The following is a 22,143-nucleotide window of genomic DNA, read 5'->3' as shown; positions in this document are numbered from 1 at the left end:
CTGCCTATCTTAGGCAGTTAGGCTGTGTGTGTATAAATATCTACATGTAAATAGGACAGATCATATATATAAATCTCAGGGAATCAGAAATTGCAGTGACACGAGTGTGGAAGACTGATTAATCAGGCCAGTTTTAAACTCAATAACAAAACTTTACTGCATAGATATTCATTAACAATATACATGGCTAATGGTTAGTTCTTAATAATTATCAATCACTATTAGTACCTATTCAAGGCAGTTAGTCATCCTAAATTAGCAGATAATATACAATATCACAGAGCTGAAGACATATACAACCTGTGGTTACAGTCCTGGAGAGTCTTAGTCATCTAGGAGATCAGGTTCAAGAGCTCTTCAGTGAAGGAAGCTAACATTGAAAGATGCCTTCCTTCCCCCTCCTCTAAGCCCAGATTCCAGATTTTCACCTTTTATAAAATACTGCAGTTTTTAGAGGGTGCTTAGCCCTTGATCTCTGAACCCTAGAACATTGGGAGACTTGCAAATAATAGTTTCATAGGCTGCAACAGGTGTCTCGCATTGTTCACCAGTTGTGAGTTGTTTTCTTATCTGTTCCTTCATTTCTGTGTTATACTTAAAGCAATCTTTTCCCAGCTCTTAAGGTTGCACCTCTTGCATGATCAGCAACTGACCATCAATAAGGTAATAGTTTTAGGACTTTTGTTTTCAGCCTGCATCCACATGACCTTTGCTGTCATCCCAGGCTAACATTCCACATCATAACAAAAGACATCTGGCATCAATCTCCAACTGACCTGCAAATTCATGTAACAAGTTGATAACAAGCCTTGCACAGGCACAGTGAGGATAAGGCTTGAGGTTTGTTTCTGGCACCAGTGAAACTAATTTTACTGAGCATGGAAATATTTACAGGTTGTTTACGAGACATGCCTGACTAATCTGGTTTTGACAGAGTTCAAAGCAAGCTAATATTCATTATATCTGGCTTAGCATGCTTCTACTTTTATGAGTGCAGTAGGCTTCTGTGTTGGTCACATAGTAGAGTGTTTTGAATAACAAAAAATAGTTGTGATAAAATGGTATATATTTACTTAGTATTTCTTGTTTTCATAGGACTTATGAAAGGAAGGAGGAAAACCAAAAGTATAAAGACTGTCTATTGATATTGAAATAATTACAGTGACAAAAATAGCAGTATTGAAATAATTCCAGTGACAATTCAGAGATAACTACTGCTTTTAATTTACATGTTGAACGACCCACTTTGAGCATTGACCAGAGAATAGTAGATGCCTTTTAAAGCTAGGAGTTGCTGATGGGTCCCTTGCTCTACAACCCTGCCATTCTGGATTACAGCAATCGTGTCAGCGTTTTGGATGGTAGAGAGGCGGTGAGCTATCACGATGCAGGTGCGACCTTCTCTGGCTTTATCCAGCGCTTCCTGGACAATCTGCACAATGAACAAACAACAAGGTGAACTATTATGGCAGCTGTAGTGAAATATACCTCAATTGCCGTCTGTGAATTAAACCATAATATGACAATGACAGAAAGGCAATATCTGTGGCTTTAGCTTCCTGTTTTATAATTGGCCTGTGCTGGCAAAGAGTCAAAACTGTCATAGTGGATGATGCCATGATAGCTAAGAGGATGAGATAGAACCAGCTCATTACTGAGGTGCATGGCAGGAGAACAAGAGAAAACGGTTAAAAATTGTAACAGGGAGGTTGTGAAAAATATTCAGCACAAGGATAATTAAGCATTGGAACAGGGACAAAAGAGACTGTTGAATCTCCCTGTATATTTTCAAGGGCCCGACTGCACACAGCACTAATCATTCTTGTTTGAATTCAGTATTGGCAATTGTTTGAAGAGGAGGTTTGATTAGAGACCTCCAGAGGTCCCTTCATGACTGATTAATTACATATGGGAGTTAAGTCAGTAATCTTGGGTCAACTATTATCATACTAGTTCTCATGATTTCACAGGGAGTCTCATGATTCATGTTTTTATTAAAGCTAGCACTGGCAGAAAAATACTAAGAACCTCTGCTTGCTTTTCTTTATTCCTTATATTTATTAATGCAAAATAAAACATGAGATTAAATTTCTGTACCTAGCTGGCCCATAATTAAGAAAACAAAAGAGCCTGGAATGAATGGCATTTCCCCCTCAAACCTGATGTTTTCACGAATAGGTTTGACCAAAACTTAGTCCACAGGGTTTGAGATTTTCATATAAAATATTTTTTATAACATTTGCCTCATTAATAGTAAGTACTTTTGTAGAATCTGTTAATTTTCTACACCTAGCCTGTACTTCTGTTACACCAAGATTATGGCTTTAGGCTTAAAAAAGAAAGAAATATTCTAGCCATTTTTTCAGTGGAAGTTTGCATATTAGCCATGAACATAGAGCAAGGACTGAAGAGCAATGGGAGAAGCAAGAAAAATTATGAAAGCAAGATTGGCAGTTTCCTAGTTCTCTGGCAGCATCCTCAGTCTTTTCAGCTTCTGAAGTTTGAGACTTCTGATTCAATTTTGATAGCACTTTCCAATTGAAGAATTCCGAGCAAAGAAATGCTTTCTTCATTGCTACTTCAACCTGCTTACTGCCACACAGATGCAAAAAAATGCAGGTTATTTTTTGGCAAGGAGGAGTAAAACCTTTATATTTGTTTATTATTAGCATAAACATGTAATTTATAGAAAGCACTATATTTCCAGCTTTGGGATTTAATATGTGGGAGTGAAAACAATAATCATAATGCAAAGAAAGATAGATTTAGATTCTGGACTTTTGGTTCAAGTTACCTTTTCACTTTCTGTATCTAAGGCAGATGTAGCTTCATCCAGTAGCAGAATTTGGGGCTGACGTACAAGAGCTCGGGCTATAGCAATACGTTGTTTCTGGCCACCAGAAAGCTGGGTTCCTTTGTCTCCTACTCGGGTATTGTATTTCTAGAAATAATATATTAAGTTCATACTATGCATGCAAATCTATTCTGAAGCATATATTTAAGCATATGGACCCTGACATCTATGAAGTGAATATTCCATGCCAACAGCTCTCTGAAAACAGATGACCAGCATTGATATCTGCCACAGGTCTACAGTTCATTCAGTAGAAGACTTCTTTGTAGCATCAAACGTTTTATAAATTCAAAGTAACAACCCCTGTAAAGTTGGAAGGCAACATAATTCTCTATCAGGAGATAAAAAAACCAAAGCTCATTGATAGTCTATGGCAATACTGGGGATCAAGTCCTGAGTTTAAATACTCCAAGCTAGCTATGTATAAGTTTCAGGCCAAATTATATATGTAGACATAAACGTTCATACACTTCGTCTATATCTATTCTACAGTTTTGGACATTTAGTTATGCCAGTTAAGGAGGACCACTCATGTCTCTGAACAAACTCATGTGTAGGTAACAGTAGTTCTTGAGGTATTACATATTTGGTTGCAAAAAGCACCAAAGTTTCATGAGAATCATTATATAACAGATTATTTCTCTGCAAAGTTTTGGAAAGAGTAGATCTTGATAAACTATTAGAAACTAAACATGATCTGAAAAAATCATGTTGTTTTGTGGTTTTTTTTAAAGAAATGCAAAAAGCAGCCTAAGAACCTGAAAGTAAGCTGAATATATATAACGTACAACTAAGCTGGCAAATTCCTTGCTTCAGAAGTTTTGGATACAAGTTGACAGGTTAGAAATTGACTTACTTGTAAATATGTCTTCTTGTTCACTGCCAAGATTTTTTGTATGACAGACCTTTCATCTGACACAAGATATTAATTCTTACATTGTTATGTATTGGTCAGATATATATGAGAAAAACTTTCTTCATATTTTTTCTTAACTGTAGGAATACTAGAAATATAAATTCTGACTATGTATAACTGGAAGAAAAGTGTAAGAAAATTGTCAGTCTAGCAGAATCTTTTACATATGCTTGAGATAAGTAGGAGCTTAAAAAGAAATGCTCAACTGTTTAAAAACCCATCCCACACTTCCAGCTCTCAATTAGTTGTAATTGTGGATTTTCTTCCTTGACATGTCAAATGTTCAGCTCTCCACCTGACAGTGGAGTCTCTCAGCATAAAAATAAGAATGGCAAACACAGTTCAGAAAGGATAAGATTTAAAAATCATTTTCAGATCTACTTGCATCTAAGGGAATGATTATATTCCAGGGAATCATAAATGGACACATTTATAACCTGCCACAGTAGATCACCTCCAGTTCTGAGTAGGAGAGAAAAGGAATAACTTACATGTGGCAGAGAGTCAATGAAGGAATGAATATTGGCTTCTTTTGCTGCATTAACAATTTCCTCATGTGACACCTGCCGACTGTTGTCTCCATATGCAATGTTTTCACCAATAGTGCAGTCAAACAGGATTGGTTCTTGTGAGACGATACCAATCTGAGATCTCAGCCACTTGATATTTAGTGTCTTTGTATTTTTGCCATCAAAAAGCTGAGAAACCAAACATTTTGAATTTTAGTCACATGGCTATATGTGCATTTGAGATTTACTGTAAATTCATACACAGAAGTTGTGCAATTGCAGCTTTTTCTTTAGAGATACATAGTGCCTTGCCCTCCTTCTCTATGTTCCAAAATTTTCTAAGGGCTATCATGTAGGAGTGAGGATAGTTCCTTCTGCTGCTTCAGGCCTTTTTCTTGCTTCAAGATTTAATGAGGATTTTGAAGACAGTGGAAGATAGGATACGCTGAGACAACGTCAGATAATTTTGGGTAAAGTTCTTTTATTTCTTTCTTCAGCGTGAGAACTTTCCTCTATCTCACATATATATTCCCGCTGAAGGAACAGATTGGCACTAGTATTCTATTTAAATAAAGGAAGAGTTGGGTTTATTCATTCACACACTTGTAAGCCAAGCATCCAATATTAAATTTAATCATGATGTAATGCCTGACAATGGACAAATTTACTTCTGGATTCCTTATGATGTCATTTGTAGCCAGTTTTCTTTATTGGCATCTCTGTCACACTTCTGAAAATTTGGCTATTGAGTTGCTATCATTGTCTATTAGATAAATGACAATAGATAATTTTTCTGGATAGATCAGTTTCAAAATTATACAAGTAATATAAACTCAGACATGAATATACCACATCATCCAGAGGGCTGTTACATATCCACTAGAATCACCCAGTGCAGTGCTCAGGCTCTGTAACATGATCAGCTGGATAAATTGAAGAGCTGCCCCCTTCATAGCATGGCTACTGGATATGATCAATCTACTAATTCCACAGTTTGTGCTAGAACAGCCTATTCACAGCCAATATAATTGTTTTTCAAAGGAAGGAGATCATAAGAACCTGATTCAAAATCCACTGAAATGAGTGGCAGCGTTTCTACATACGTGAATGTAAAGGCAGAGGGGAAAGCCTGAACGCTGACATTGCTTTCAACTACTTTGGTATTTGCCACCTCTTTTCCTTAGAATTCCAATGGATTTTCAGGCTGCTAAGGTCTGCTCCCTGTTCTTAATTTTATGTGAAAAATCACTGATGAAACTAAAGAACTCAATTCTATGCTGCTTCTTTCTACACATCAGTTTGCTACACTGGACCTGTTTGGACATTTCCAAACTCAAAAAGATCTTGCCTGTTGCATCTAGGCCTTATTTAAGTATTGCTTTACCTTTTGTGAGCATCTCTGCAAGGACAACTTCTGAAATCCTTCTTATTCTCACCTCACCCAACCCAAAATGTATGGGTTCTTTTTCAAACGAAATGTCTGAGCACATTTATGTCAAACAGAAAACAGCAATAAACAATATGTGAAAAAAAATATGTAAAGTTGCTGAATAAGTAGTGTGGGAAGACCTAGATGTATTTTAAACCAAAATTACTAGAAGTATTCACAATATATAACTTGGTAAGTGGGCATACTCTGAAAGATGTTTCTGACAAGTAAAAATTCTTAATAAAAATTTTTTTTTTGTCAATATTCACTGTTTTAGGAAAGAAAAGATGGCAAATTCTATTAGTTCATTATACAGATGTAGACACATATATTTAATAACTTCTAAAGTGTTCTTAACAAAGACCTCAGGAAAACCACTCTGAATCCAAAGCCTTCATCAGGCTGTGGATCGGGCATATTTTTACAATGCAGATCTTGTTTTATGAATTCATTATAATGTGAGAAACAGAGCCTTTTCCCATTATATTATTCATCACATTTAAATAAAGAGCTCTGATGAGCCACTGTTTGTCTTTAACATGAAAAATAGGTTTAAAATAAAACTAGGAATATCTATTATACTTTATCACATCAAACCAAATAAGCACACCCTCACTTAACATGTTGACATGTTCTTACAAAAATACGTACCATTTCTCCACCAAGTGGATCATAAAATCTCTCAAGCAGCTGAATAACAGTGCTCTTTCCACAGCCACTGCTACCAACAAGAGCCAGAGTTTGTCCCTTTTCTACTTTTAGATTCAAACCTTGGAGGATTTTGACTCCTGGTCGGTTTGGGTAGTTAAATGCCACATCTTTGATCATTATGCTTCCTCCAAATGTTTTCTACAATTGAAATAATGTCAGTGTTACATCTTTAAGATGATTTGACAGAGGATTCAAACAGAATTGCCAAAGTCTTTCCCTCCCTCCCCCATGCTCACTGAAATCAACAGTTTTTCATTTGCTGAAAAGCTGACTTTAACCTGGTGATTTGAATCTTTGCGAAGCTATAAAATCAAAGTACAGAACTACTTTGAAAATGCTCATAATTCTGCTGGTTGGATTCCACACAAGTTGCACCTTAACCAGATTTTCGACACAAATAACATTTAGGCACTGTAGGCAAAAGCTGGACTCACAATAGAGAACATAGTCCATGGTGTGTTTAGGTATGAGGAAACATTGACATAAGGAAGTAAGCAGAGAGAAGAAAAATCAGTTTGGAGTGAAAAGAATACTGTCCATATTGGCAATAAATAATATTGCCCATCACACCTGGCTTACTTACAGGCTTCTCTCCTTCTTCGCTGTAACTATCTATTGAGGGTACTCTTTCAAACAGCAGAAACAAGTGGGTTGCTGATATCTTTGCTTTGGCATAGTCTGGAGCAAAAGAGCTGGTTTGTCCTAGTGCCATTGCACCAAATACAACAGCTGAAAACACTCTATAAAAAGAAATCAGGGGGGGAAAAAAAATCAATAAATAGACAGTGAAGAAAAACTCAATGTAAATGGGACTGTAGTCAACTTTTTTTTTACTCAGAGAAAAAAGGGGGTTACATTTAAAAAGAATAAAGTAGTAACCAACTATAACTGCTTTAAATACTCATTTAGCTCCAGAAATGTCTTTTTATTCTCTTTTATGGACACAAGATAAACAAGACTCCATTCCAAATTCAGTGTTTTCATTACTTATTAGGACTAATTTTTTAATTATGAATACTGGTTAACTGCATTAAGTCTCAACTGGAGCTAGGAGAAAAGTGGTGAATGGATGGTAAAATTGCTACTCTAATCCTGTTCCAATATTGCTGTGGTTTCCTCTCTATGGTTCAATGACCTCTGGAAGTTAGCGATTAATTTTTAAGGCATCAATGAAAATAAGAAATCAAGCATGTAATAAGGTGACAGTAAAGGTTTAATTTGCTATGACAGCTTTGCTGGAAAGAAACTGAAAGGTTCACAACACAAAAAAGAAGATTGAAAACTGTGCTATTGTTGTTTTATGGTGAATTTAGATGTATCTTTACAGGCTACATTAGAATGGTTTAAGAACCTGATGTCCTCAGCTATTAATTACTGCCATACCACATAAAATTACTCATCACTGAGAAGGGGAAATTGACTTATGAGAACTCTTAGCCTGTATTAGGGCAAAGTAAAACAAATTAATTTATATTATTTTTATGTTTTCTCTTTAAAGCTTTATAAACTAATCTGTATTATTCTGCATTTGAACAGCTTTGAAGGGCTCACACAGTATTAGATCAGACAAACTGAGGCACAGGAAGTGCACTCACTGAGCTGGCTAGAGATGTTCAGTTAGCTGTTGGGATGCAGACACTTTCTAATACCTAGTATCAGCCAAAATAAGCTGTGTTATCTACTTTAAATCAGGTTGCCAATAAGATTTTGTATTGATTGGCCTTTGTTAGGTATTCAGGTCACCGATATCCATACTGGTAGAATCTCACTCTTTTCATACTTGTTCCCATGGGCCTGTATTGAGTTAGTGCCTTTTAAATTACAAATTATATTTATTCTGAGTTTATGTACGATCTAGAAGAATGGAATTTTGGTTGTGATAGGGGCTCGTAGGTACTACGGCAAATGATCAGATAAACAGTGATTATAAACCCAAAATATAAAAGAAAGAGGCTAAGTATAAGCTATAATTTCAAAATTATTCCTTTAATTTTTGTACAGTTTCTGCCCTTAAAAGCCTATATAAAGGGCCCTCAGAGACAAATAATTGTACTATTCCTTGCGTAACTTCAGACTGCAATGGATACATTTTCTAAGAATTCTGCAAATCAGAATCATATTTTATTTGCAGTACCCATCTAAATTAAAAATAAAATGCTCCACCTGACTATGGGTTTGTGCAATACTCTACATACTGTTCTTACATTCATGGTTCATACTTCCATTTCCCAAAGAAAGCTGGCCGATTTAAGTGAACAAGCTTCTTACCAAGAAGTCATCTAAAATAATTCAGTTATCTTTTGCTTTTAGTGAACAGCATCTACCTTATGGTATCCCATTATCCAATTATTTAATGTGTTTTAGAGAATATTTCAAATTTCAATTAATAAACATGACACAGAAATAACAAAGATGCTGATGACCTAATCTTTAAAAATATTTTTAGAATATTATTATGCTTCAATACAGGTACAACTATGTTTTTTACAGAACATACAGAGGATCTCACAGCTACATGAACAAAAGGATTGTGAGAATAAAAAACGTGGCATAAGTAGGATACTGTTTCAAACTCTGGAAAACATAATGGTCCCAAATAAATACAGAAAAAGAAATCCAAAATCAGGTCTATCTGCACAGCTCAGATTCTGTAGTCACCTAAAGTATTTACTTTGTAATATGCTTTCATTATATTTAATTACAGAAGAAGAATTTGTCTGTTTTCTTATAGCTTACTCAATGGGTTAATATCTCCAGCAGTAAACAAAGACGATTGTCTGGACTGACAGAAAAAACCTGCAAAAGAGATACTTACAAAAACACACTTTTATACTCCATGTGTCCATTTACCACTAGATAGGCACCAAACCGGAAACAGCCAGCATAGGTGAAGAACATCATTGCTTGTGAAAGAGCAAAACAAAATCCAAATATATGTGCCTTCTTCACAGAATTTCTGTAAGAAAGAATGCATATTTTCATAAAAATGTGCAACCATACTGAAGTCCTGATTTGCAAAAAAACAATTAATTGACTTTAGGTCATACTGTTACAGGTGAGAACTGTACTCAAACAACATAATCCCTTGTCTCCTATTAGACTGTGTTCAAGAGAAAGTTTTGTTTTCAGAATTTTATTTAATTTCAAGAACAGCTTGGAGTACGGTGCAGAAAAATATGACAACTTAACTGCTATGTATAATTATTGTCTTACCATTTCCTAGTTTGAGTGTTAATAAAACACTTTCCAGTTCAGTCCATGATTACCACTTTGAAGATGTAAATAACATCTGAAATGGTACTACCACATCACATAAAAGCAAAAAAAACCAAAAAGAGCAGAACTCTTAGCTCATCTTCAGCTAAAGCCAAATTTTTGTGTCTTTTTTGCTTTACTTGCAATTTTATGTTGAACAAGTAATAAAGATACTAAGCAGTTCAATACTATATACTTGAAAATCTGTTTCTTTTCAATGTGATCAGTCAAAATTCCTCTCTCAGATAAGATTAAGCAAGCAAGTATGAGGCAGAAACTAGATTTTGGATGATAAAACTGCCTATAACTAAAAGCAAGGCAGAGAGAAAATTTTCTGTAACTATGAATGATACCAGAGAAAAAGAAAGGAAATATTTTAATGATATTGACGCTATTCACAGGTCACAACTGTACGGTTCCTTCTGGAAAAAACCCAAACCAATACAAACAGAAGCCAGATTCACAAGTTCGGGTTTTGTTGACTAAGAGGTTTTTGTGACTTCTGGCAGATTTGTGCATTAATCCAGAATAACAGAAGGCCTGAGCTCAATTTTTATAATATAGAATATCCTTGCCTAATCAATGGCTTAACATGCATTGAAACATTAACTGAAAAATCCATGTCCTACTTCCTCCGGACAAATTGACCATAAGGCAGTAAATTCTTATTTATACTAGAACAACATTAAGATGAAAGTCTTGGAGCAATCCCATCAGTATCACCTTGAGAATGGTTACGTGATGTTCTGCACATTGTGACATATGGACTCAAAACCCAGCAGCCTGAGAAAAAACCTAAATAATAAATTTTATGACCTGCACTGTGCTCTAACTACACAGTTATTTTGGTGGATGTATTATCAGTACCCCTACTTGTCTCCAATTATATCTGTGTACATATGCCATCATTTCCTTTACTTTTCTCATGGATGTCTGGAAATGAAACTTTGAATTCCAAAGAAATAAAATCTAATTGACAGTATGTTTTTAGTTTGTTACTGTAAGACTTTTTAAAATTTGATTTAGCCCAGGCAGATTTATATTCCTTTTTTTTAGTCACAAATAAATAAGTAATTATTCCAATATTTTCAATCCTATTCATATTTTGAAAAATGGCTTAATGAAATATTCAGCTTACATTTAAAAGTTTTAAATTAAATATATAAACCACTTCAGGTAGGAGTTCAGATTAGCTGACTTCCAAAGCTCACCTAAAACTAACATTTTTCCAAGCCAAGTGACTTCACAATAGAAGATACTCATATTATCACAGAAACTTAATTAAATCAAAGAACAAAAATGTTGGCTGTTGGTTGCATTTGTTAATAAAAAATATGCAAATATTTACATTAATTCTGAGTTATTGTACATTAAATCACACAGAGTAACAAATAAATCCATGTTTGTCCAAGTAAATGTTTGTAATTCATTCTATTATTTAAGTACAGATTTTTTTAGCTTGGTTATTGTTATTATACCTGTATGGTACATGCAAATGTTCTCCGTACATCAACTCAAATTTTCTTTCTCGGGTCAAACTAGCAACAGTTCTAATATTTTCTATGGCTTCTGTAGCAATCTGCAATAGGAACACAAATGTTTTAATCAAAAGTTAAGATTATGTTGCGATTCTTCATCCCAAACTAATTAAAAAGATTCTGCTAGAATATAATTCTGCTTTTTTTTGCTGGTAATTGTTTTTAAAATAATTGACCTTTGATAGCAAAAGTAAGTATTTCACACTTTAATTTTTATGACAGGGAGATTTCCTGATGATGCTCAGGATTTTCTGGGAAGACCTCTTTAATATCCTCCAAATAAGTAGTGAAAAACCGTTAGACAGCAGTTACTTTATGAAGAAGATATTCAATAAGAAAAATGGCAATTTAGCATTCAACTTCCAGCCCACTGAGTTTGGGCTATAATAAGAAAGTCAAAGTTACTTTTGTGTTTAGAGCCTAATTTAGATCTCTGCAGTAAACATTTGATCTGATCAATAATACCTTCTTCAAACTTGCAGATTCTTTAGACTTCGGTCATTTGCATACAAAGAATCAAGGTGGGGAGAGGCTTTTTTTTTTTCCCCAAGAAACTGACAATGTTTTTTAACATGTTAAAACCTATAAAAATTCAATCTTATTTTATATTTCAATTTTAGAAAGCATAGAATAGATACACATCTATTTTTACACGACACTGTTACTGCATTTGGTGTGTTACATAGCTCATATTTCCATGAAGCTCTTTAAGAACCAGTGTTTTGGAACTCCAGAGGATCTCCTCTCTCTGGTGACCAGTGATAGGACACGAGGAAATGGAATGAAGCTGTGTCAGAGGAAGTTCATATTGGACATTAGAAAAATGTTCTTCACTGGGAGGGTGGTTGGTCAGTGGAACAGGCTCCCCAGGGAAGTGGTCATGACGCCAAGCCTGTCAGAGTTCAACAAAGCGTCTCGATGACACTCTTAGTCATACGGTTTAGCTTTAGGTAGTTCTATGAGAAGCAAGGAGTTGGACCTTCCAAGATGAAATATTCTATGATTCTGATTCTATGAACAGAATGAAATTCTGTTCTGAAAATTGACCCTGTAAATTCACTTACAGGTCATCAAAGTTATGGCAATTCACCATACAGTTCAAATGCCTACATTTTAAAACAGGGAAAAGAAAAAATATTATTCACACTACACTACTTAGGTTTCTAAGGTATCTAAACCACAGACCTGAAAGCATTTTTCTTCATGAACTGTCACCAAAGATTTTTAAACCATGGTACTGTTATCTTTGTTCTAAAATATAGGGATATAATTGTCTTATAGCCTCAGTAATGCTTGTGCCACTGTTTGAAAATTTGCACGTAATTGACTAATTCATTGATTTGACTGTAATAACACAATGTTAATGATTACAAAGAAATTAAATAGATTTTTTTTCTTCTTAGTTATATTGTCTCACCAATACCCAAAGGAGTAGTCATTTTTTTTTCATTAGCTTCAGCAACCTTTTGTAGAAAGCAAATTTTCCAAATAGAACACCATATTCACTGAAGAAAACTGCTTTTTAAGAAAATGGTCATTGAATAAAATGCCTGTAGTCTAGTGTAGTCTAGGTAAAATCGCACATTTTTGTAACACTTGTGTTAATTCTTCACAATCTGCCACATTACAAAAGGCTGTAGTCCCTATTCCAAGAATTGTCAACCTTTTTTCTGTTGTGTCTTACAACAAAACAATATGAAATAAATGCTCAGTCATTATAAAGAAGAAGCAGAAGAAATGCAGTCAGCTGAAAGGAAAGGAAATGAATCCTTTGGCTTGTATGAAAAAGCCCATGGAAAGATCATTATGCACTATTCCCTGTAGACTTGGAGAGACAAAGACATTTTTCAGCATCTTTATCTACAGACATAATAGAAGGAAATAAAACCCATTTAGTAGATAGGAGTTACGGGGCAGGAGGTGGGGGAAGTGTCAAATCCAGATTAAGACATATGAATTCAGGTGTCTAAGCTACCAGTGTCCTCAATGGATACCCATTCAACAGAAGTAGAAAGCAATTCAGTTGCCTGTGCGTTATGTGTCTACCAGTCTGTTTCTGCAGGATCGTTGACTGAAGAGGGAAGGACTCTAATTCAGCTGCCCACATATTGGTAGCTTGTGCCACTGGAGATGCTCTAGGATACTCAAGATGTTTGGGTAAGGCACGGCAGATATGACATAAAACAGATTAAACCCATATCCTTTTGAAATGGCAGCTAGAAACCACCCAGAGACTATTGCATCTCCAATAACTATAAGGGCACATTAGACTGCTAGCAAATATGCAGACACAAACATTTAAACACTAAATCTGGAGGTTAATACAATTCCTTATGTGCATGACTTTAGATAAACTATTTTCTTCTCACCAACTTTAAAAAAACAGTATGACATGTGAGGGGATTTTAGAAAAATTTTACCTTGAAGAGAGCAATATCCAGGAAGTGATGAAATGGCTGTTCCATCCCAGAAGGGTTTGTGGAATGAATTGACATTAAATGCCTTTATCTAATTTCTTAAACAAGAGTCTAGCCTTCTCGATTTTCAGTTCTTCCACTCAGGAAAGAAAGGAATGGAAAATAGACCAAGAAACCAGTACATATATATGTATTATCCCTGCAAACATTAATAAGATGAAAGAGAGGGAAAAAAAAGAGCAGTATAATACATGTAAGACAGATGACATGTCAAAAAGGGATGACAGAAAAGAAATAAGAGAATGTCAAAATGAAGAGGGTTGTAAAATTAGGAAAACAGAGATGACCAGAACAGGAAGGAGAAAATAATGTGCCAGAGGAGTGCTTAGCACATTCTGGGATTTACCCAGAATAAATAACATTCAATTATTATTGAAGAAGTGTTATGCTCTGTAGGTCTACAAGTGTAACTACATAGAGTTTAGCTGTATCTGGAAGTTATATATTATGACATGTTCTTGTATTTCAAAGTAATACATCCATCAACAATGCTTTGGTAAATGACTGTAGGCATTACAGAAACAAAATTCTCTAGACCCACCTTTCCTGCAGCTTCCAGCTCTTCGTTATCTTTCTTAGTATGCCCAGCTAACATCTTTATTTCAATCATTCCTGCCAATGCCATGATTGGCACAACAGCTAAAAGTAGTAGGGTCAGCTGCCAGCCATAAACTAGTGATATAATAATTCCAGTCCCCAGGTTAGCTACATTTTGGGTAATTAATGCCAATCTGGCACCAGTTGCCTGGAGGAAGAAAAAAGACATTTCTTGCTAAAGTAACTGCATCTTAAATAAGGAAAGCATTTTCACCTATAATATGCCTGATTCTCAAGACATAATTTAGAAAGTCTTAGCTCAGTTTTGCTATTTTTCAAAATGGGAGTTTCTTAAATGATTGTGTAAAAAATCATCTAGATCACATTTAATTCTGCTCTCTCTATATTCTGATTACTTAAATTTGCACTGTAATTTCTAAATTCTGCTCCTGAAGCTGAACAGGTTTTACCTGTACCACATATTTACATTTACAGCTAAATATTAAGATCTGTCACATTTTGTAGATCATGCAGCTGGCTTTAGAAGTCATCACCCAATGAATAATAAATTTAAATATTTAACTTCTACTATGGAAATGAGGCCAAAGATATTACAGAACTCCTCAGTTCAGCGAAACTGAACAAACTTAGAGTGTAACTTTAGGTAAATAAGATCTCTCTAAAGAGACTTTCATCTAAAGAGATTACCAGTGAATTTGTTTAATAATGAAGATCACAATACAGCACAATAGTAAACTTAAAAAAGGGTTTACTTGGAAAATATTTTGTCAAACTCAAGACTTTTATCCAACCTTGGAACTATCTTGGAGCAGATTCTCCTGGAAGACATGCTAAGGCACATGAAAAACAACAAGGTGCTTGGTGACAGCCAGCATGGCTTCACTAGGGGGAAATCCTGCCTGACCAATTTGGTGGCCTTCTATGATGGAGCTACAGAACTGAGGAACAGGGGTAGAGCAGTTGACGTCATCTGCCTGGACTTGTGCAAAGCGTTTGACACTGTCCCGCATGACATCCTTGTCTCTAAATTGGAGAGACATCAATTTGATGGGTGGACCACTCAGTGGATAAAGAACTGTCTGGATGTCCGCATGCAAAGAGTTGTGGCCAATGGCTCGATGTCTGGCTGGAGACCAGTAACGAGTGGTGTCCCTCACGGATCTGTGTTGGAACTGGTCTTGTTCAACATCTTTGTCGGTGACATGGACAGTGGGATTGAGCGCACCCTCAGCAAGTTTGCCAATGACACCAAGCTGTGTGGTTCAGTTGATATGCTGGAGGGAAGGGATGCCATCCAGAGGGACCTTGACACGCTTGTGAGGTGGGCTGATGCCAACCTTATGAAGTTTAACCATGCCAAGTGCAAGGTTCTACACCAGGGTTGGAGCAATCCCAGGCACAGCTACAGGTTGGGCAGAGAAGAGATTCAGAGCAGCCCTGCAGAGAAGGACTTGGGGGTGTTGGTTGATGAGAAAATGAACATGAGCCGGCTTCAGTGTGTGCTCACAGCCCAGAAACCAACTGTATCCTGGGCTGCATCAAAAGGAGCGTGACCAGCAGGTCGAAGGAGGTGATCCTGCCCCTCTACTCTGCTCTCGGGAGACCTCACTTGGAGTATTGTGTGCAGTTCTGGTGTCCTCAACATAAAAAGGACATGGAACTGTTGGAACAAGTCCAGAGGAGGGCCACGAGGATGATCAGGGGGCTGGAGCACCTCCCGTACGGAGACAGGCTGAGAAAGTTGGGGCTGTTCAGCCTGGAGAAGAGAAGGCTGCGTGGAGACCTCATAGCAGCCTTCCAGTATCTGAAGGAGGCTTATAAGGATGCTGGGGAGGGACTCTTCAGTAGGGACTGTAGTGACAGGACAAGGAGTAATGGGTTCAAACTGAAAGAGGAGAAGTTTAGATTGGATATAAGGAAGAAGTTCTTTACTGTAACGGTGGTGAGGCACTGGAATGGGTTGCCCAGGGAGGTTGTGAATGCTCCATCGTTGGCGGTGTTCAAGGCTAGGTTGGATGAGGCCTTGGGTGACATGGTTTAGTGTCAGGTGTCCCTGCCCATGGCAGCAGGGTTGGAACTAGATGATCTTAAGGTCCTTTCAACCCTAACTATTCTATGATTCTAACTAGTCAAAACCAAGCTGCAACTTTACTGCATACTAGTCGAAATATGAAAATTCAAAACAAAATTTTACTTACCCCTTTCACTTGTGAGGCATCATTAGCAAGTCTTGTAGTTAATGCTCCAGTGCTATTTTTAGTATTATCAAACCAGCTCATGTCCTACAGTCAGAAACATTTTTCTTATGACCAGTTTTTGGACATTTCACATAAACCACAAAGTAAAACTGAGGTCTAGCTAATATAGCTGAGCTTGTTGGCAGAATAATATGTATCTAGTCTAGCAGTGCATCTGTTCTGCATATTTAATTAATCTAATACCTTCATTGCACAGTGAATGTTTTTAGAGAAAAGTGTATGCTTGTGGATGGCCTGATGTGTACACTGTCACTGCTGAGAAGGAAGGAGGGTAGCCTGGGGGATTCCCAGATCCAGAATTTACTCTCCCCACTACTGTGGAAACTGCATCTGCTTGGAGAAGATGACTCTTCAGTCATACTCCTTTCACAACTGCAAATCTGTTTGAGGGTGAATTAAGTGTATGGTATTCTCAGGGCAAAAACTCCCAGTTCATTGCTTGTTTTGAAGAGGCTTATTTGGAAGCTATGAGACAAACCAATCCATCAAACTGGTCTATCTGATCATAGTCAACTGTCGGGGTCAGGTACATAGTTTATAATTTATTCACCGTGTAATCAAATATCTGATTCAAACTTTCATGTGTAATATGCATTGAATGAAAACCTGGTGATGCAATACAGGCATTTGTGACCTCAAGACTCAGCTGTAAGATTGCTCTTTTAATTAGCTTTTAGTGAGGCTGGTCTATAAATCACAGTTTTTCAGACTACAACAGCTTTTTGTCCGAATTGCAAATGGTCATGTTCAAATGAATCAAATTCTGTGCCTACGTGTAGCTTTATGTGCAAGACACAACCCCTCAGAAATACTATATTGTACATTTGAAAATCTAAAACATTTATCCTGAAATCATGCAAGATTAAGACCAATTTAGATTATTAAATTAATTACTTAATACCACTATGAAATATTTCTAATTCTCTGAAAGTGGCTTTAAATTTAAGTATGCAATCTCACTATTGTATTAATACACAACAACTGTAGATTTAGGAACTCTTTGAGGAAGACCTTCAAGAAATAAATAAAACCATATCTGTACATATTGCAATTTAAATCAGACATTTGAACTAAGAGTTACAATGTAAGCTGCACTGCCATTTAATTTCTTTAGGGAAGAAAGGGCATCAAGAAAGCAAAGCAACTAAATGAACAACACATAATGGGATACTGCTGGTGCACAATAACCTATCAGGCCATAGTAACTTGGCTGTAAATCTAAGTACTTGCAAGGAGTACATAAAATGCTCTTGTACTTGCATTGATTTAAGACTCTCCTTCTAAGGGTACTTTGCTTAACCACATGTAAAAAACCAAATTGGTTTCTAGACTGATTTAAAGAATATTCTCTGTAGAAAAGTAATAACATGATAGAATTAAGTAGAATACAGTTATTTTATGATATCTATACAATTAATTAGTTTCAAACCCTTAGAAATAAAAATATTTATTTTCTTTACCTGCCTAAGCATTGCTTTAAATGCCATGAATCGAAGCCTCATTGTAAGAATTTCTCCAGCTTTGCCAAATGTGAAACCCTATTTGAGAAAAGATACAATGCTTAGCATACTATTACATTGTTTGTGCTTATTCAATAAATATTTTGGATACATTGTCTCTACATCATCAAAGTACAAAATACTGCACTCCTGACCACACTAAGCAAATATAAATTATAAATTATAAATTAATATTCATCAATTCTAATAGGTTGACAGTACAACATTCAAATAATATGTATCAAAAAAAAAATATGTAGAACATAGTGTTAGGGTTTGAACTAGATGATCTTAAGGTCCTTTCCAACCTTAACTATTCTATGATTCTATAATTTCAGATGTTTCATCTCAATAAACTCTTCCCACTCAAATTTAAAATATGAACATTTATAAATTAAGCAAACCTATCATAGCCATCCACAAGTCAGTCTTCTATACTCAAGGCCTTCTTGAATGCATGTGCAAAAAGACAATTCCATAAATAAACAAGGAGTTTTTTGCAAGAGATTGTTTATGCTGCTGTCCCAAGTGCATTCATTATTTCACTGTGTATGCTCATTCAATGTATAAAACTATACAAACATTCAGAAATTATAAACCAGACTATAGATGAAAATATTACAATGCCAAAGTTTGCACTTGTATGATTACTACTTTACCATGGTGCTCTTGGAACAGTTTTATATATATATATATATATATATATATATATATATATATATATAAGAATTAGGGAATTTTATTTAAGAAATTGAGATGGTTATAGAAATCATTGACAGCATGGTATAAGGTACTACTGTTCAACCGTTAATATTTAAGCAGGAAGAGCTGAATATCAGCATGATGGGGTTTACTTGATGAACTGGGCTAGGGAATCTTGGGGCACACTCCTGTAAGATGAGACTTGAATGGGGAAGGGGTGAGGGGAGTAAAAGATTTGAGAGCTTAATGCAGGAGATTAGAACATTTGAAATTAGAACAGATTCAAATAGGCCTGAGAGTGAGAAAGGAGTGGTATAGTGTAAAGGCTTGAGAGGTTGGTGGTTAGGTGGCAACGTAAAAAGAGTGAGAGAATCCAAAGTTTTATGCCAAGATGTGTTTGACTTGTGAAGAAGGGGGAAAGTTCTGAAGTTAGGAGGTCAGAATAGGTTGGAAGGTCTCTTAACACATGAAAAGCTCCAGGTCAAAAAAGATACAGTTCAGCACAAGGCACATCTAGAACTATAAATGCGGGTTCTGTTTTGAATCGGAGAAATTGCATTAAGAAGTTACAAATTTTTAGTATATTTTAGATCTGGTTTCTAAAACATGACAAACAATCATAATAAAGCTAAAATAATAAAACATACCTGAAAAAAGAAAGTGAAAAAGGAAATGATCCCAAGTACTAAAAACAGCACTGAATATAAGTTGCTCTTTTCTCTTAAAATATTCTTGTCAGTTTCTGAAAAGATCTATAAAATAATAGTTAAAACAACTTTTTTTTAATCAATAATACTCTAAAATACTTCCATCTTTCTCAGTAACTATGTTTGGTAGTCATTCGCATTAATATAAAATTTGAGCATGTGTTACATATGATTATAGGTATAACAAGTGAATTTCAGACTGTAGTAAGATTTTTATGATTTTGTAAATGTCATATAATTCTTCAGATTTTTGTAAGATTGCTTCATCCATTCCTCAGCTTCATTATGCAGTGATTGTTTAAGGCCTGCTTTTATTTGAAATAAATGTTGTGGGCTTTATAGATTTTGCATATTTTATTCAAACTTACCCCTATAATTTCTGAAAATATGATTGAAAATGCAGGTTGTAAAACTCCATTGATAATTGCACATAAAGTTCCAGCTACAAAGTATGGCCATTCGGGTTTGTTCAACTTCATAATTTTCAGAAATGAGGCTGGAACTAATTCTTCATCCTAAAAAATGGGAATTCTGTTAGGACAAACATGTATCTATTTGGAGAAATACAGAGAAAAAACAAGATTAGTATAAACTTCCTATTCCCAGAATCTACTCAGAGGAAGTTAAAATGTATTTTTAATAACATGAATAATTAACTTATTGTATATTTATTATTTTAATACAAGGAAGAAAGAGCTGTTAGAATATATCTATAACTCTTGCCATCATGTTTTAGTTTATCTATATAATTTTCATTGATTGATACTACTGGTATTGGTCAGTGGTGACTGAACTATTCATTCTGGGCATATTGCTCTGTGTAATCCATAACTAGAGTACTTCAAGTAATTGTTCATTAAGCAATTTATAGCAGCAAAGTATTTGTTGCAAACATGAATGTAATCGTATTTGTTCTATGTTTTTTTTGTAAGGTTTGTTGTAAGAGTTGTATGTCGCACCAAATGTCCTGTCTGTGATCCAAAAAAGAATGTTTAGACTATGTTAGTATGGTATGCAAATACTTAGTATAGTGAAAGGTTTCCCTGCCTTTGCAGAGGGATTGGAACTAGATGATCTTAAAGTCCTTTCTAACCCTTACCGTTCTATGATTCTACGATGATATGATTCTATGTAAGTATATTTCTTTTATAGCAAATTGATTTTCAAGAATAAGCTCATCCTTGTTACATATTTTTAAGGCCCCATTTTAATTTTATAATCATTCATGGTGATAATAACAAAACAAGATATGAACAGTATCACTCAAAGGCTATTTGAATTAGAAAATTCTCATTATTTTTTACCCCTATCAAATGTGTCCTTCATCTTGTACCTTTCTAGAGCAGGAGATTGAATTTAATTTTAATATACTTTGTTGAAAGGAATCAAAGTTCATTAACAGCTCTGCAAAGATACTTACAGGTGAACTCTCTTTCTCATCAGTATCCTCATTTTCTGCTCCTGGCTTTTTTGTATTTCTCCGAGTCGAACGTCTTCTTAATCCTCTTGTTAAGGATTCTTCAAATTCTGGTTCAGATTCACTTTTTTTGACACTAAGTGCATTCTCATCTTTTTCTGATGATGGAACTTCAGCTTCTATTGACTAAAAGAGGGAAGAACATGATGCTAAGATTAATTCTGCATACATTATTTTGAACTTTCAAAATTATGAGGTAATCAAGGTAAAAATAACTGTCATTATTTCAGTGGAAAGATATATGGGGAAAACTGTATCTAATGCTGTAAAACAAGTATGAAAATCTGTATTATATTTGAGTATATCTTTATCTTCAGAGTTTGATTCATATATAAGAATATCCCATCTCTCAAGAAAATGCTTGTAGTATGTGTGCGGCAGAGGAGTGGGAGTAACTGCTCTTTTTTTTATGAATTAACTCCTAACAGAGTTTTAAATTGAGTGTAAATCGTTTGCACTCACCTTGGGATCTTTTTGAATTATTTCTCAGTGGGTACACTGTTTATTCATAAAGTGATAAAAAATTACTCCTTTTAGTACAGAACACTTAATTCTTGACTTTGAATGTAATAAGGAAGTTCAGGGTGGAACAAGTCAAAAAGAGGTTTTGACTGAAAAATCAGAACAGTCTGGTAAAGCGCCCTATTTTCGGTCATAGTTTGCCAATCTCTTTGACAGAATAAATAAATATTTACCCAGCACTGAGGTATTTAATAGTAACTGGATTCAAAGTTGCCTTCAACTTGTATTTCTTTTTTTTCAGAAAACTTTTATTTCTTACTGCTTTTTGCGCTACTAATAAAAATAACTTATTTTGCTTTCTCCCTTCTTTTTGTTATTTTCTCTTTTATTAAGCTCAGTTAAGCTCAGTTATAACCTAACTATAGCAAAGGACATTGGAAAGTATCAAAATATTTTGTTATTCACTTAATAACTAAAACATTTCTGTTATTTATATTCATTTCCAACCTGGCTACATAACTTCTAAAGCATACGTATTTCTGCATTAAGCATAGTTGGGATCTTTTTCTCCTATTCCTCCGTTATTTTATTTTTCTTTCAGAAAGAAATTCAGTATGAAGGATTATAACCAAACATCTTAAAATGCATGCTCTATTCCTCCAGTATCAGCTACTGTATTTTACCTTTTATCATAGGCTAACAAAAAGCAATGGAATAGCAAACTACTAGAGTCAGCTGCTCTACATTAACTGCATAAAAGGAAAATACAAAATAATCTCATAAGCTTAAAT

General features: G+C 35.2%; 1 protein-coding gene across 1 annotated transcript in view; it reads right to left on the bottom strand.

Annotated features, from left to right (window-relative positions):
- Positions 1-1,225: 1,225 nt before the first annotated feature.
- Positions 1,226-22,143, bottom strand: part of LOC308217433 (ATP-dependent translocase ABCB1-like) — a gene marked incomplete at its 3' end in the record, with an annotated part of 39,538 nt that continues 18,620 nt past the window's right edge. The window contains exons 15-27 of the mRNA XM_080610503.1: positions 20,834-21,016; positions 19,782-19,928; positions 19,354-19,458; positions 17,966-18,043; positions 16,446-16,529; positions 14,231-14,434; positions 11,153-11,253; positions 9,235-9,375; positions 7,003-7,159; positions 6,360-6,557; positions 4,262-4,468; positions 2,795-2,941; positions 1,226-1,432 (exon numbers count right to left, since the gene is read on the bottom strand). Coding sequence (XP_080466629.1) covers positions 1,226-1,432; positions 2,795-2,941; positions 4,262-4,468; positions 6,360-6,557; positions 7,003-7,159; positions 9,235-9,375; positions 11,153-11,253; positions 14,231-14,434; positions 16,446-16,529; positions 17,966-18,043; positions 19,354-19,458; positions 19,782-19,928; positions 20,834-21,016 — 1,959 coding nt within the window. The remainder of the gene's footprint in view (positions 1,433-2,794; positions 2,942-4,261; positions 4,469-6,359; positions 6,558-7,002; positions 7,160-9,234; positions 9,376-11,152; positions 11,254-14,230; positions 14,435-16,445; positions 16,530-17,965; positions 18,044-19,353; positions 19,459-19,781; positions 19,929-20,833; positions 21,017-22,143) is intronic.

This window comes from Psittacula echo (assembly GCF_963264785.1).
Source record: "Psittacula echo genome assembly, chromosome: 2".
NCBI lineage: Eukaryota > Metazoa > Chordata > Aves > Psittaciformes > Psittacidae > Psittacula > Psittacula echo.
The sequence above is the reverse complement of the archived record's forward strand: the minus strand, read 5'-3'. Positions and strand labels throughout refer to the sequence as shown.